The sequence below is a fragment of the Salvelinus alpinus genome, chromosome 18, assembly GCF_045679555.1.
Source record: "Salvelinus alpinus chromosome 18, SLU_Salpinus.1, whole genome shotgun sequence".
NCBI classification, from domain to species: Eukaryota; Metazoa; Chordata; class Actinopteri; order Salmoniformes; family Salmonidae; genus Salvelinus; species Salvelinus alpinus.
The window spans coordinates 45,420,508-45,437,630 of NC_092103.1; the positions used below are offsets into that span (position 1 = coordinate 45,420,508).

The window sequence follows — 17,123 nt, forward strand, 5'->3', positions numbered from 1 at the left end:
TAGCAGAGAGAACAGTCTATGACTAGTAGAGACCCTACTGGGTATTTCCCACCCCACTTTAGCTTGTTCGCACAATACAAGTGGCCATTGATTAAAATTCAATATCATTTGAATAAACTATCCACATAGCAATATTTAGAAAGTCGGACTTTTATTTAGAAGGTTCCTTCATTACCATATGAACGTGGCGTCCTCATTTGTGCTGCTGGCAGAACACTAGTGGCGAGGAGGGGGAGGCAAAACCTTATTTGCCGTTCTCCTTGCTGCAGTATAGTATCAAAACTTTGCATCTATGGAACTGGACTGGGGATGCTGAACCGCATCAAGGGGACAAGATTGATTCAAATGTTATCCTGTTGAATACTTCCATATTCTCAATCTATTGGGAATCAAGGTAGAACTTTTAGAGAAAGTAGGTGAATCAAGTGTCTGGTGCGCAACAAAAAAAAATTCTGACGGGGCAAATTGACCTGATCCCGCTGCAACCAGCTCGCCGAGGAGAGAAGAGCGCTCGCCTTTCTCCCAGCCCAGTGGATTGTAGCAAATTCTATTGTGATGCTAAAATGAACTCGTAAGAGGGAGAGAGGGCTGACCAACGATCAGAAGTGAAGCTATCCACGGGATATCTGCAAATCCATTTGAAGTAAACATGTTTTTTTCGTTTGTTCCATCCATTTAATGTTATGTTTGTGGAGCGTTTCATTTTCACCACTTGTTGTTGACTGTTGGAACGAAGTAAAATTGTTTCAACAGACAGACTGCGGCGAGAGAGAGAGAAGGCAAACCATGTTTCATTCGCTGACTAAGATTCGGTAGTGCTAGGAAATGATTTACCCTGTCTGTTAGGAGTGGACATGCCCCCCTCGGTATGCGCTGCAGAAAACTTTAATAAGAAAAGGAAAATATAACAAATCATTTATTCAATTTTTTTTTCGAAATCATTTCCCCTCTGCTGTGGGTCTGGTGGACTGATTAGGACCGAGCCACCAGGACCAAGCTACCTCGGCAGTGCTAGTGATTATGGATAGCAGTCTCCCCAGTTACAGCACAGTCATACACCGAGGAACGACGCTGTTTCTGGAGGCTCGACTCCTGGGTGGGGCGCCCTGGGGGTTTCAGCTCAAAGGAGGTCTTGAACATGGAGAAGAGTTGATCGTCTCGAAGGTAAGAAAGGTCTATGTCAGGTGCACCCCTAGCTGAGTTTACTTATATACATATGCATGGAAGATATCCATATTTCCGGGATCTAAACTAGAACTAGTGCACCCCCACTCCCCATCCACCCTTCCCCCCAAGTTGTTACTTTGTAATATCAGGTCTATGAACACAGCTGTCATAATTGGGGTGAAGTGAAAAGTCACCAAGGGCAACATTGTTACTACCCCCAGGCTAGGTGGAAGGAAGGACTGTGACTTTGTTACAGTGTTACAATGTGTCTGTTTACAGTGTCGTGTTACAATGTGTCTATTTCATAGAAGAGGAATTGAGCAATTTTGATTTCCTATTGTATTTGATCTGCAGTACATGTTGCGACAGACAAATCATGTCTAGAACTCATCCGCGTTCAGATGTTTTTCCGTGTGCCTCATCAAGAGTAGGTTTACAGTTAGTAGGAGCAGGGCTGCCAACTTTACAGTTAGTAGGAGCAGGGCTGCCAACTTTACAGTTAGTAGGAGCAGGGCTGCCAACTTTACAGTTAGTAGGAGCAGGGCTGCCAACTTTACAGTTAGTAGGAGCAGGGCTGCCAACTTTACAGTTAGTAGGAGCAGGGCTGCCAACTTTACAGTTAGTAGGAGCAGGGCTGCCAACTTTACAGTTAGTAGGAGCAGGGCTGCCAACTTTACAGTTAGTAGGAGCAGGGCTGCCAACTTTACAGTTAGTAGGAGCAGGGCTGCCAACTTTACAGTTAGTAGGAGCAGGGCTGCCAACTTTACAGTTAGTAGGAGCAGGGCTGCCAACTTTACAGTTAGTAGGAGCAGGGCTGCCAACTTTACAGTTAGTAGGAGCAGGGCTGCCAACTTTACAGTTAGTAGGAGCAGGGCTGCCAACTTTACAGTTAGTAGGAGCAGGGCTGCCAACTTTACAGTTAGTAGGAGCAGGGCTGCCAACTTTTGATGAAAGCTTGGAGTGAGATTTTGCCTAGAAGGGGGACTGTGGGTCCTCCCCCAATTAAAAAAAACTGTTTTAAAGCTAATTTCCTGCAATTCTATGTATTTTTACATGGCTTAGGCTTAGGACCAGGGAGGTGTGGGGGGGGGGTAGGCTTAGGACCAGGGAGGTGTGGGGGGGGGGTAGGCTTAGGACCAGGGAGATGTGGGGGGCTTAGGCTGAGGACCAGGGAAGGGGGGGGGGGGGGGGAACACAGGTCAGGTGTATTCAGAATGCAGAATGCTGAAATGAAGACTTTGTTACTTTGAGATTTTTGGGGAGGATGAAATTTAAAAGTATGCAAATATTTTTCTTAACATATTTTTTGAGATGGTTTGAAACTTTATTCAGACAGTAATGAAATTAGATGGGGAGACAGGCAAATGGCAGAAACAGTGAGAAGATTGGTTGGGAATGCTCTGCATAGGAAATACTAATATTAATGGTTGATGGCCGTGGGTAACCAAATATTAGATTGCAGTCTCCTTGTCCATTGACTGCTGTCAAGGTAAGGACACAAACATTTGTGTCACTCATCACCCATCACCCCTACTTGCTCATCTTCAGAGTGTTGATAGCGAGATAGTTCTGAACAGGGCTGTGGTGGTCATGGCTGCCAGTCTCACGGTGACTAATAATGAAGAATGATGAGCCTTTGTAACATCAACATTTTAAAAAAGTTGAATAAATCAATTGGATTTACAGCATCACAATAAATATATTATTTATTTCTTTTAGTTCTAAAGAAACATTCTGATATGGAGAAAATGTATTTCAGTAGAACAGAATATGAGTTGTCCTGCTGTATGTTATCTGGCTATGCTCCATGTTATAGACTGTAGGCTTGTTCATTTATCAGACTAGATACTGTATGTTATCTGGTTATGCTCCATGATATAGACTGTAGGCTTGTTCATTTATCAGACTAGATACTGTATGTTATCTGGTTATGCTCCATGATATAGACTGTAGGCTTGTTCATTTATCAGACTAGATACTGTATGTTATCTGGTTATGCTCCATGATATAGACTGTAGGCTTGTTCATTTATCAGACTAGATACTGTATGTTATCTGGCTATGATATAGACTGTAGACTTGTTCATTTATCAGACTAGATACTGTATGTTATCTGGCTATGATATAGACTGTAGACTTGTTCATTTATCAGACTAGATACTGTATGTTATCTGGCTATGATATAGACTGTAGACTTGTTCATTTATCAGACTAGATACTGTATGTTATCTGGCTATGATATAGACTGTAGACTTGTTCATTTATCAGACTAGATACTGTATGTTATCTGGCTATGCCTCATGTTATAGACTGTAGGCTTGTTCACCCTCGACAACTACTGTGATTATTATTATTTGACCATGCTGGTCATTTATGAACATTTGAACATCTTGGCCATGTTCTGTTTGTCACGCCCTGGCCTTATTATTCTTGGTTTTCTTTATTATTTTAGTTAGGTCAGGGTGTGACATGGGGAATGTTTGTGTTTTGTCTCGTTTTGGGTGGTTATATGGAAAAGGGGGTGTTGGGTTTAGTGTATGGGTTTGTGTTGAGTGAATGTTTCTAGGTATGTCTATGGTTGAGTGAATGTTTCTAGGTATGTCTATGGTTGAGTGAATGTTTCTAGGTATGTCTATGGCTGCCTGAGTGGTTCTCAATCAGAGACAGATGTCTTTCATTTGTCTCTGATTGGGAGCCATATTTTAGGCAGCCATAGGCATCATGTTTTTGTTGGGTCATTTTCTAGGTCTGTGTCTGTGTCTAGGTTGCATGTTTGCATTTTGTTCGGTTATAGCTTCACGGTCGTCTATTTGTTGTTTTGCTTCGTTCGTTCATCTCCTAAATAAAGAGAAGATGTATTTTTCACACGCTGCGCCTTGGTCCTCTCTCTCTCCCTTTGACGATCGTGACACTGTTATAATCTCCACCCGGCACAGCCAGAAGAGGACTGGCCACCCCTCATAGCCTGGTTCCTCTCTAGGTTTCTTCCTAGGTTTTGGCCTTTCTAGGGAGCTTTTCCTAGCCACCGTGCTTCTACACCTGCATTGCTTGCTGTTAGCCGGTTTTAGGCTGGGTTTCTCTACAGCACTTTGAGATATCAGCTGATGTAAGAAGGGCTATATAAATAAATTTGATTTGATTTAGCTGACAAGATAAGCTTATAAGTCCCATGACATTATTTTATATTATATGATTTTATAGTGAGAAGAATATAATTGAACTTAGCTGAGTAAAATAGAAAGGATATTTTCCCCATTCTGGAGCGAGTGTGCAGAAGAAGTGGTCATGTTGAGTGTAAAAGTGATCATTTGAAACAGGTTCTGTATGCTAGATTTATAGTTATTTGGCAACTTTAGTTGTGAATGATACAAACCTTAGAAATGTCTTAGAAATCAAAACATATATGAGCTGCGTGATGAGACTAGGAATTGATAGAAAATAATCAGTCTGCGTTCAAAATGTAAAAAATTATTACAAAACGAATAGTTCTAGTTCCGTATCTCAAATTGGATGGTGGCATATTGTTGTTCTGCCAAAGATATGCTCAGGTTGGATTGTTAGAAAAGTCACCAGCATTCAACCATCTTTCAGAGATTCAGTTGTAGAGAATCATGGGACGTGTAGTCCTTTATGCCTGGATGATGCTCGTAGTTGATTGATCATTTGAGAAAGTAGTAAAAAAAAAGCTTGAGCTCAGATCCTTGCCTTCTCTCATCAAGTGATCATATTTTCACCCATTTTACTATTCTCAATTTAATCTAGTCTTTACTAATACAGTACCAGTCAAAAGTTTGGACACACCTACTCATTCAAGGGTTTTTCTTTATTTGTACTATTTTCTACATTGTAGAATAATAGTGAAGACATCAAAACTATGAAAATAACAGATATGGAATCATGTAGTAACCAAAAAAAGTGGTAAACAAATCAAAATATATGTTATATTTGAGATTCTTCAAAGTAGCCACCCTTTGCCTTGATGACAGCTTTGCACAGTCTTGGCATTCTATCAACCAGCTTCTCTCAACCAGTCACCTGGAATGCATTTCAATTAACAGATGTGCCTTGTTAAAGGTTAATATGTTGAATTTCTTTCCTTAATGCATTTGAGCCAATCAGTTGTGCTGTGACAAGGTAGGGATGGTATACAGAAGATAACCCTATTTGGTAAAAGACTAAGTCCATATTATGGTAAGAACAGCTCAAATAAGCAAAGAGAAACAACAGTCCATCATTACTTTAAGACATGAAGGTCAGACAATATGGAACATTTCAAGAACTTGTTTCTTCAAGTGCAGTCGCAAAAACCATCAAGCGCTATGATTAAACGGGCTCTCATGAGGACCACCACAGGAAAGGAAGACCCAGAGTTACCTCTGCTACAGAGGATAAGTTCATTAGAATTACCAGCCTCAGAAATCGCAGCCCAAATAAATACTTCACAGTGTTCAAGTAACAGACACATCTCAACATCAACTGTTCAGGGGAGACTGTGTGAATCAGGCCTTCATGGTTGAATTTCTGCAAAGAAACCACTACTAAAGGACACCAATAAGAAGAAGAGATTTGCTTGGGCCAAGAAACATGAGCAATGGACATTAGACCGGTGGAAATGTGTCATTTGGTCTGATGAGTCCAAATTGGCGATTTTTGGTTTCAACCACTGTGTCTTTGTGAGACGCATAGTAGGTGAACGGATGATCTCTGCATGTGTGGTTCACATGTGTTATTTCATAGTGTTGACGTCTTCAATATTATTCTACAATGTAGAAAATTGTAAAATAAAGAAAAACCCTGGAATGAGTAGGTGTGTCCAAACTTTTGACTGGTACTGTATAGAAAAGTCGTTTATCAAGAGAACATCCCTCATCCCTACTGCCTCTGATCTGACACTCACTAAACACACATGCTTCTTTTGTAAATGGTGTTGGAGTGTGCCCCTGGCTATCCATTCATTTAACCCGTTGCTGACAGGTGTATAAAATCGAGCACACAGCCATGCAAGCTCCATAGACAAACATTGGCAGTAAATGGCCTTACTGAAGAACTCAGTGACTTTCAACGTAGCACCGTCATACGATGTCACGTTTCCATCAAGTCAGTTCGTCAAATTTCTGCCCTGCTAGAGCTGCCCCCGGTCAACTGTAAGTGCTGTTATGAAGTGGAAACGTCTAGGAGCAACAACGGCTCAGCCGTGAAGTGGTAGGCCACACAAGCTCACAGAGCGGGACCTGGCGAGTGCTGAAGCACGAAGCTCGTAAAAATCGTCTGTCCTCGGTTGCAACCCTCACTACTGAGTTCCAAACTGCCTCTGGAAGCAACGTCAGCACAATAACTGTTTTTCGGGCAGCTTCATGAAATGGGTTTCCACGGCCGAGCAGCCGCACACAAGACTAAGATCACCATGCGCAATGCCAAGCGTCGGCTGGAGTGGTTGGACTCTGGAGCAGTGGAAGCACGTTCTCTGGAGTGACAGCTCTGCTTTGTGGTTCTCACAAACACGTTCTCTGGAGTGACAGCTCTGCTTTGTGGTTCTCACAAACACGTTCTCTGGAGTGACAGCTCTGCTTTGTGGTTTTCACAAGCACGTTCTCTGGAGTGACAGCTCTGCTTTGGGGTTCTCACAAACACGTTCTCTGGAGTGACAGCTCTGCTTTGGGGTTCTCACAAACACGTTCTCTGGAGTGACAGCTCTGCTTTGGGGTTCTCACAAACACGTTCTCTGGAGTGACAGCTCTGCTTTGGGGTTCTCACAAGCACGTTCTCTGGAGTGACAGCTCTGCTTTGGGGTTTCCGCATAATACTCCTCTTCTTCTTCTCTCAGGAAGAAAACACTGATTTAGTCCTGCAATGTTACTGTGTGTTTGATGCAGCAGGAAGGATTATGTTTTTCTTCTTCTAATATGTTTAGTGCATAATTACATTACACTTCCTAGTACCTGTATTGATCACATCTTTACCAGTGCTGCAGAAATGTGTTTTAAAGCAGTATCCAAACCCATCAGATGCAGTGATCACAATGTAGAAGGCATATCTAGGAAAAACCCAAATTCCAAAGATTGGACCTTAAAATCGTTGTGAAAGCAATCGTACAAGAGATTTTGCGATGATTCCTATGTGGAAGATGTGAAAAATATTTTGTCGTTCTGATAATGTAATGAGGAACAGGCCCGACGTAGTACTTATGAAAATATGTTTAAGCATTTATGAAAGATAGTGTGTGGGGTGGAGGCAAAGGTCATTTCCGCTGGTCAAGAATAGTTAAGCACCTTTCAATGGTTCAAGCAGCCAATCCATCCACCTGTTACCGGCGCTCAGCAAACTATGGGGGAAAAAATCGCGTTTGACCAAATACAATGTAATTTTACAGAAAACAAATGGGCAACGGACTCTCAGCATGCTTTATAGGGAAGGGTACGCAACCTACCTGGCACTGAATCAAATGACTGATGATTGGCTGAAAGAAATGTATTATTAAGAAGAAGATTGTGGATGTGTTTTGTTCGACTTCAGTGCAGCTTAAGATATCATTGATCATTTAAAAAAAAATATATTTAACTTTTATTTAACTCATAACCTATTGCTGAAAAAAAAATGTAGGTGTTATGTATTTACATCCTCTGAGTTATCGTGGATTGAAAGTTGCCTATCTAATAGAACACAGAGGGGTTCTTTAATGGAAGCCTCTCTAATGCAAATTCGGTTGAGTGTGGTGTACCGCAGGGCAGCCGGCTAGGGCTATTATTGTTTTCTGTTTTTACTAACGACCTTCCACTAATCTTGAATATAGCCTGTGTGTGTCCATGTACGCTGATGACTCAACAGTAAACACACGGCGGCTACGACAGTAAAATGAAAACGCTCCGGTCAGTTTTAGAATGGGTAACTAGCAGTTTGGTTGGTGCTAAACGTGTGTATTATGCATTATGTAGTGTAGTGTATTATGTAGTATGTAGTGTATTGTGTAGTGTATTATGTAGTGAATTCTATTGTGTAGTGTATTATGTAGTGTGTAGTGTATTATGTAGTATGTAGTGTATTGTGTAGTGTATTATGTAGTGAATTCTATTGTGTAGTGTATTATGTAGTGTGTAGTGTATTATGAAGTATGTAGTGTATTGTGTAGTGTATTATGTAGTGTATTGTGTAGTATGTCGTGTAGTGTATTATGTAGTGTATTGTGTAGTGTATTATGAAGTATGTAGTGTATTATGTAGTGTATTGTGTAGTATGTCGTGTAGTTTATTATGTAGTATGTAGTGTAGTGTATTATGTATTATGTAGTGTGTGGTGTATTTTGTATTGTGCAGTGTATTGTGTAGTATGTCGTGTAGTTTATTGTGTAGTCTATTATGTATTATGTAGTGTGTGGTGTATTATGTACTATATAGTGTATTATGTAGTGTATTATGTACTGTGTATTGTGATGTGTAGTATATTGTGTAGTATGTAGTAGAGGTCGACCGATTTATGATTTTTTAACACCGATACTGATTATTGGAGGACCAAAAAAAGCCGATACCGATTAATCAGCCGATTTTTAAAATGTATTTGTAATAATGACAATTACAACAATACTGAATGAACACTTATTTTAACTTAATATAATACATCAATAAAATCAATTTAGCCTCAAATAAATAATGAAACATGTTCAATTTGGTTTAAATAATGCAAAAACAAAGTGTTGGAGAAGAAAGTAAAAGTGCAATATGTGCCATGTAAAAAAGCTAACGTTTAAGTTCCTTGCTCAGAACATGAGAACATATGAAAGCTGGTGGTTCCTTTTAACATGAGTCTTTAATATTCCCAGGTAAGAAGTTTTAGGTTGTAGTTATTATAGGAATTATAGGACTATTTCTCTCTATACGATTTGTATTTCATATACCTTTGACTATTGGATGTTCTTATAGGCACTTTAGTATTGCCAGTGTAACAGTATAGCTTCCGTCCCTCTCCTCGCCGCTACCTGGGCTCGAACCAGGAATAACTACTCCAAGTCTCAGAGCGAGTGACATTTGAAACGCTATTAGCGCGCACCCCGCTAACTAGCTAGCCATTTCACATCGGTTACACCAGCCTAATCTCGGGAGTTGATAGGCGTGTCTATGTATTGTGTAGTGTATTGTCTATGTATTGTCTATGTATTGTGTAGTGTATTGTCTATGTATTGTCTATGTATTGTGTATGTATTGTCTATGTATTGTCTATGTATTGTGTATGTATTGTGTATGTATTGTCTATGTATTGTCTATGTATTGTGTATGTATTGTCTATGTATTGTCTATGTATTGTCTATGTATTGTCTATGTATTGTGTAGTGTATTGTCTATGTATTGTCTATGTATTGTGTAGTGTATTGTGTATGTATTGTCTATGTATTGTCTATGTATTGTGTAGTGTATTGTGTATGTATTGTCTATGTATTGTCTATGTATTGTCTATGTATTGTCTATGTATTGTCTATGTATTGTGTAGTGTATTGTGTATGTATTGTCTATGTATTGTCTATGTATTGTCTATGTATTGTGTAGTGTATTGTCTATGTATTGTCTATGTATTGTCTATGTATTGTGTATGTATTGTCTATGTATTGTGTAGTGTATTGTGTAGTGTATTGTGTATGTATTGTCTATGTATTGTGTATGTATTGTGTAGTGTATTGTGTAGTGTATTGTCTATGTATTGTGTATGTATTGTCTATGTATTGTGTAGTGTATTGTGTAGTGTATTGTGTATGTATTGTGTAGTGTATTGTGTAGTGTATTGTCTATGTATTGTGTATGTATTGTCTATGTATTGTGTAGTGTATTGTGTAGTGTATTGTCTATGTATTGTCTATGTATTGTGTAGTGTATTGTCTATGTATTGTGTAGTGTATTATGTATTTTATTTATTCTATTTGTTAATTGGGGATCTTAATTAAATACTAAATCATGTTTATTTTAAATCTGGCATGAGAGGCTGCTACAGTATAACAGGTAGGTCTGGTGTAACAACAGTTACAATTCTGTTAGGCATCAAATCAAATTAAAATCAAATGTATTTATTTATAAAGCCCTTCTTACATCAGCTGATATCTCAAAGTGCTGTACAGAAACCCAGCCTAAAACCCCAAACAGCAAGCAATGCAGGTGTAGAAGCACGGTGGCTAGGAAAAACTCCCTAGAAAGGCCAAAACCTAGGAAGAAACCTAGAGAGGAACCAGGCTATGAGGGGTGGCCAGTCCTCTTCTGGCTGTGCCGGGTGGAGATTATAACAGAACATGGCCAAGATGTTCAAATGTTCATAAATGACCAGCATGGTCAAATAATAATAATCACAGTAGTTGTCAAGGGTACAACAGGTCAGCACCTCAGGAGTAAATGTCAGTTGGCATTTCATAGCCGATCATTAAGAGTATCTCTACCGCTCCTGCGGTCTCTAGAGAGTTGAAAGCGTGAAAGGATTACATAAAACTGCACTTTACACGGTGCCCTGCCTTTTTGTTTGGCATATGAGTATAGTTGGCCTACAAAGAGACAGCTCTGTCATGACTATGAGCTCCAGAGAGCGGTTAGGGATGGTCTGACATGTTTATATTGTGAATCGTCTCTGGTGTTGTAGTGCTGGTGGTGTCTGACCGTGAGGCAGTACGTCTGGAGCATGCAGCCTACTCTGGGAACTGAGGTAGGGTGCGGCCGTGGCGGGCTGGGAGAGGTGGGCGGGTGGGAGAAAGAGGAAGTGAAGAGTGGGGTGCGGCCGTGGCGGAACTCGTTGTGTGGCGGTGGTGAGGTAGCTTTAATGTTATTGACCGTGTCCTTTCAGCACTTCACACACTAAGCCGCTTTACTGCAGGAGGAGGGAGGGATGTGGGGCTGCAGGGTGCTGCCTCACCACTACCAGTCTCACCAGCAGCAGTACCAGTTCTACACAAAGACATGCTCCCACCGGTGGTCACACTGCAGAGACAGGACCAGAGACAGGACCAGAGACAGGACCAGAGACAGGACCAGAGACAGGACCAGAGACAGGACCAGAGACAGGACCAGAGACAGGACCAGAGACAGAACCAGAGACAGGACCAGAGACAGGACCAGAGACAGAACCAGAGACAGGACCAGAGACAGGACCAGAGAGCAGGACCAGAGACAGGACCAGAGACAGGACCAGAGACAGAACCAGAGACAGAACCAGAGACAGGACCAGAGACAGGACCAGAGACAGAACCAAAGACAGAATCAAAGACAGGACCAGAGACAGGACCAGAGACAGGACCAGAGACAGGACCAGAGACAGAACCAGAGACAGAACCAGAGACAGGACCAGAGACAGAACCAAAGACAGAACCAAAGACAGGACCAGAGACAGGACCAGAGACAGGACCAGAGACAGAACCAGAGACAGAACCAGAGACAGAACCAGAGAGCAGAACCAGAGACAGGACCAGAGACAGGACCAGAGACAGGACCAGAGACAGAACCAGAGACAGAACCAGAGACAGAACCAGAGACAGAACCAGAGACAGGACCAGAGACAGAACCAAAGACAGAACCAAAGACAGGACCAGAGACAGGACCAGAGACAGGACCAGAGACAGAACCAGAGACAGAACCAGAGACAGGACCAGAGACAGAACCAAAGACAGAACCAAAGACAGGACCAGAGACAGGACCAGAGACAGAACCAGAGACAGAACCAGAGACAGAACCAGAGACAGGACCAGAGACAGAACCAGAGACAGGACCAGAGACAGGACCAGAGACAGGACCAGAGACAGGACCAGAGACAGGACCAGAGACAGAACCAGAGAGCAGAACCAGAGATCAGGACCAGAGACAAAACCAGAGATCAGGACCAGAGACAGGACCAGAGACAGAACCAGAGATCAGGACCAGAGACAAAACCAGAGATCAGGACCAGAGACAGGACCAGAGACAGAACCAGAGACATGACCAGAGACAGAACCAGAGAGCAGAACCAGAGACAGAACCAGAGATCAGGACCAGAGACAAAACCAGAGACAAAACCAGAGACAGGACCAGAGACAGGACCAGAGACAGAACCAGAGAGCAGAACCAGAGACAGAACCAGAGATCAGGACCAGAGACAAAACCAGAGACAAAACCAGAGACAGGACCAGAGACAGGACCAGAGACAGAACCAGAGACAGAACCAGAGACAGGACCAGAGACAGGACCAGAGACAGGACCAGAGACAGGACCAGAGACAGGACCAGAGACAGAACCAGAGACAGAACCAGAGACAGGACCAGAGACAGGACCAGAGACAGAACCAGAGACAGAACCAGAGACAGGACCAGAGACAGGACCAGAGACAGGACCAGAGACAGGACCAGAGACAGGACCAGAGACAGAACCAGAGACAGGACCAGAGACAGGACCAGAGACAGGACCAGAGACAGGACCAGAGACAGGACCAGAGACAGAACCAGAGACAGGACCAGAGACAGGACCAGAGACAGAACCAGAGACAGGACCAGAGACAGGACCAGAGACAGGACCAGAGACAGGACCAGAGACAGGACCAGAGACAGAACCAGAGACAGGACCAGAGACAGGACCAGAGACAGGACCAGAGACAGGACCAGAGACAGGACCAGAGAGCAGAACCAGAGAACAGAACCAGAGATCAGGACCAGAGATCAGGACCAGAGACAGGACCAGAGACAGGACCAGAGACAGGACCAGAGACAGGACCAGAGACAGAACCAGAGACAGGACCAGAGACAGAACCAGAGACAGAACCAGAGAGCAGAACCAGAGAGCAGGACCAGAGACAGAACCAGAGAGCAGGACCAGAGACAGAACCAGCGACAGAACCAGCGACAGAACCAAAGACAGGACCAGAGACAGGACCAGAGAGCAGAACCAGAGACAGAACCAGAGATCAGGACCAGAGACAAGACCAGAGACAGGACCAGAGAGCAGGACCAGAGACAGAACCAGAGAGCAGAACCAGAGAGCAGGACCAGAGAGCAGGACCAGAGACAGAACCAGAGACAGAACCAGAGACAGAACCAGAGAGCAGAACCAGAGACAGAACCAGAGATCAGGACCAGAGATCAGGACCAGAGACAGAACCAGAGACAGGACCAGAGACAGGACCAGAGACAGAACCAGAGACAGGACCAGAGACAGGACCAGAGACAGGACCAGAGACAGAACCAGAGACAGAACCAGAGACAGAACCAGAGACAGAACCAGAGAGCAGAACCAGAGACAGAACCAGAGATCAGGACCAGAGACAAAACCAGAGAGCAGAACCAGAGACAGAACCAGAGACAGGACCAGAGACAGAACCAGAGACAGGACCAGAGAGCAGAACCAGAGACAGAACCAGAGACAGAACCAGAGAGCAGGACCAGAGACAGAACCAGAGAGCAGGACCAGCGACAGAACCAGCGACAGAACCAGCGACAGAACCAAAGACAGGACCAGAGACAGGACCATAACAGGACCAGAGACAGGACCAGAGACAGGACCAGAGACAGAACCAGAGACAGAACCAGAGACAGAACCAGAGACAGAACCAGAGAGCAGGACCAGAGACAGGACCAGAGACAGAACCATAACAGGACCAGAGACAGAACCAGAGACAGAACCAGAGACAGAACCAGAGAGCAGGACCAGAGACAGAACCAGAGACAGAACCAGAGACAGGACCAGAGACAGAACCAGAGACAGGACCAGAGACAGAACCAGAGACAGAACCAGAGACAGGACCAGAGACAGAACCAGAGACAGAACCAGAGACAGGACCAGAGACAGAACCAGACAGAACCAGAGACAGGACCAGAGACAGGACCAGAGACAGGACCAGAGACAGAACCAGAGACAGAACCAGAGACAGAACCAGAGAGCAGAACCAGAGACAGAACCAGAGACAGGACCAGAGACAGGACCAGAGACAGGACCAGAGACAGGACCAGAGACAGGACCAGAGACAGGACCAGAGACAGGACCAGAGAAAGAACCAGAGAGCAGAACCAGAGACAGGACCAGAGACAGGACCAGAGACAGGACCAGAGACAGAACCAGAGACAGAACCAGAGACAGAACCAGAGACAGAACCAGAGACAGAACCAGAGACAGAACCAGACAGAACCAGAGACAGGACCAGAGACAGGACCAGAGACAGGACCAGAGAGCAGAACCAGAGACAGAACCAGAGACAGAACCAGAGACAGAACCAGAGACAGGACCAGAGACAGGACCAGAGACAGGACCAGAGACAGGACCAGAGACAGAACCAGAGAGCAGAACCAGAGACAGGACCAGAGACAGGACCAGAGACAGAACCAGAGACAGGACCAGAGACAGGACCAGAGACAGGACCAGAGACAGGACCAGAGACAGAACCAGAGACAGAACCAGAGATCAGGACCAGAGACAGGACCAGAGAGCAGAACCAGAGACAGAACCAGAGACAGGACCAGAGACAGAGACAGAACCAGAGACAGGACCAGAGACAGAACCAGACAGAACCAGAAAGCAGGGCATGGTAGTCTGGTATAGGATAGGTCAGAGGCAGAACCAGAAAGCAGGGCATGGTAGTCTGGTGTAGGATAGGTCAGAGACAGAACCAGAGACAGAACCAGACAGAACCAGAGAGCAGGGCATGGTAGTCTGGTGTAGGATAGGTCAGAGACAGAACCAGAGAGCAGGGCATGGTAGTCTGGTGTAGAATAGGTCAGAGACAGAACCAGAGAGCAGGGCATGGTAGTCTGGTGTAGGATAGGTCAGAGACAGAACCAGAGAGCAGGGCATGGTAGTCTGGTTTAGAATAGGTCAGAGACAGAACCAGAGAGAAGGGCATGGTAGTCTGGTGTAGGATAGGTCAGAGACAGAACCAGAGAGCAGGGCATGGTAGTCTGGTGTAGGATAGGTCAGAGACATAACCAGAGAGCAGGGCATGGTAGTCTGGTGTAGAATAGGTCAGAGACAGGACCAGAGAGCAGGGCATGGTAGTCTGGTGTAGAATAGGTCAGAGACATAACCAGAGAGCAGGGCATGGTAGTCTGGTGTAGGATAGGTCAGAGACAAAACCAGAGACAGAACCAGACAGAACCAGAGACAGGACCAGAGACAGAGACAGAACCAGAGACAGGACCAGAGACAGAACCAGACAGAACCAGAAAGCAGGGCATGGTAGTCTGGTGTAGGATAGGTCAGAGGCAGAACCAGAGAGCAGGGCATGATAGTCTGGTGTAGGATAGGTCAGAGGCAGAACCAGAAAGCAGGGCATGATAGTCTGGTGTAGGATAGGTCAGAGACAGAACCAGAGAGCAGGGCATGGTAGTCTGGTGTAGGATAGGTCAGAGACAGGACCAGAGAGCAGGGCATGGTAGTCTGGTATAGGATAGGTCAGAGACAGAACCAGAGAGCAGGGCATGGTAGTCTGGTGTAGGATAGGTCAGAGACATAACCAGAGAGCAGGGCATGGTAGTCTGGTGTAGAATAGGTCAGAGACAGGACCAGAGAGCAGGGCATGATAGTCTGGTGTAGGATAGGTCAGAGACAGAACCAGAGAGCAGGGCATGGTAGTCTGGTGTAGGATAGGTCAGAGACAGAACCAGAGAGCAGGGCATGATAGTCTGGTGTAGGATAGGTCAGAGACAGAACCAGAGAGCAGGGCATGATAGTCTGGTGTAGGATAGGTCAGAGACAGAACCAGAGAGCAGGGCATGGTAGTCTGGTATAGGATAGGTCAGAGACAGGACCAGAGAGCAGGGCATGGTAGTCTGGTGTAGGATAGGTCAGAGACAGAACCAGAGACAGAACCAGAGACAGGACCAGAGAGCAGGGCATGATAGTCTGGTGTAGGATAGGTCAGAGACAGAACCAGAGAGCAGGGCATGGTAGTCTGGTGTAGGATAGGTCAGAGACAGGACCAGAGAGCAGGGCATGATAGTCTGGTGTAGGATAGGTCAGAGACAGAACCAGAGAGCAGGGCATGATAGTCTGGTATAGGATAGGTCAGAGACAGAACCAGAGAGCAGGGCATGATAGTCTGGTATAGGATAGGTCAGAGACAGAACCAGAGAGCAGGGCATGATAGTCTGGTGTAGAATAGGTCAGAGACAGAACCAGAGAGCAGGGCATGGTAGTCTGGTGTAGGATAGGTCAGAGACAGAACCAGAGAGCAGGGCATGATAGTCTGGTGTAGGATAGGTCAGAGACAGAACCAGAGAGCAGGGCATGATAGTCTGGTATAGGATAGGTCAGAGACAGAACCAGAGAGCAGGGCATGATAGTCTGGTGTAGGATAGGTCAGAGACAGAACCAGAGAGCAGGGCATGATAGTCTGGTATAGGATAGGTCAGAGACAGAACCAGAGAGCAGGGCATGATAGTCTGGTGTAGGATAGGTCAGAGACAGAACCAGAGACAGAACCAGACAGAACCAGAGAGCAGGGCATGATAGTCTGGTGTAGGATAGGTCAGAGACAGAACCAGAGACAGAACCAGAGACAGAACCAGACAGAACCAGAGAGCAGGGCATGGTAGTCTGGTGTAGGATAGGTCAGAGACAGAACCAGAGACAGAACCAGAGACAGAACCAGAGAGCATGATAGTCTGGTGTAGGATAGGTCAGAGACAGAACCAGAGACAGAACCAGACAGAACCAGAGAGCAGGGCATGATAGTCTGGTGTAGGATAGGTCAGAGACAGAACCAGAGACAGAACCAGAGACAGAACCAGACAGAACCAGAGAGCAGGGCATGATAGTCTGGTGTAGGATAGGTCAGAGACAGAACCAGAGAGCAGGGCATGGTAGTCTGGTGTAGGATAGGTCAGAGACAGAACCAGAGAGCAGGGCATGATAGTCTGGTTTAGGATAGGTCAGAGACAGAACCAGAGACAGAACCAGACAGAACCAGACAGAACCAGAGAGCAGGGCATGGTAGTCTGGTGTAGGATAGGTCAGAGGCAGAACCAGAGAGCAGGGCATGGTA

At 44.8% G+C, this 17,123-nt stretch overlaps 1 protein-coding gene across 2 annotated transcripts in view; it reads left to right on the top strand.

The window, feature by feature from the left end:
* Window positions 1-258: 258 nt before the first annotated feature.
* LOC139544405 (protein Shroom3-like) overlaps window positions 259-17,123 on the top strand; it is a 162,545-nt gene continuing 145,680 nt past the window's right edge. For both annotated transcript variants that reach the window (XR_011668863.1, XM_071351452.1), the window contains exon 1: window positions 259-1,164. Coding sequence is in view for 1 of the 2 variants with exons in the window: in XM_071351452.1 (XP_071207553.1) it covers window positions 1,021-1,164 (144 nt within the window). In the remaining variant the exon portion in view is untranslated. The remainder of the gene's footprint in view (window positions 1,165-17,123) is intronic.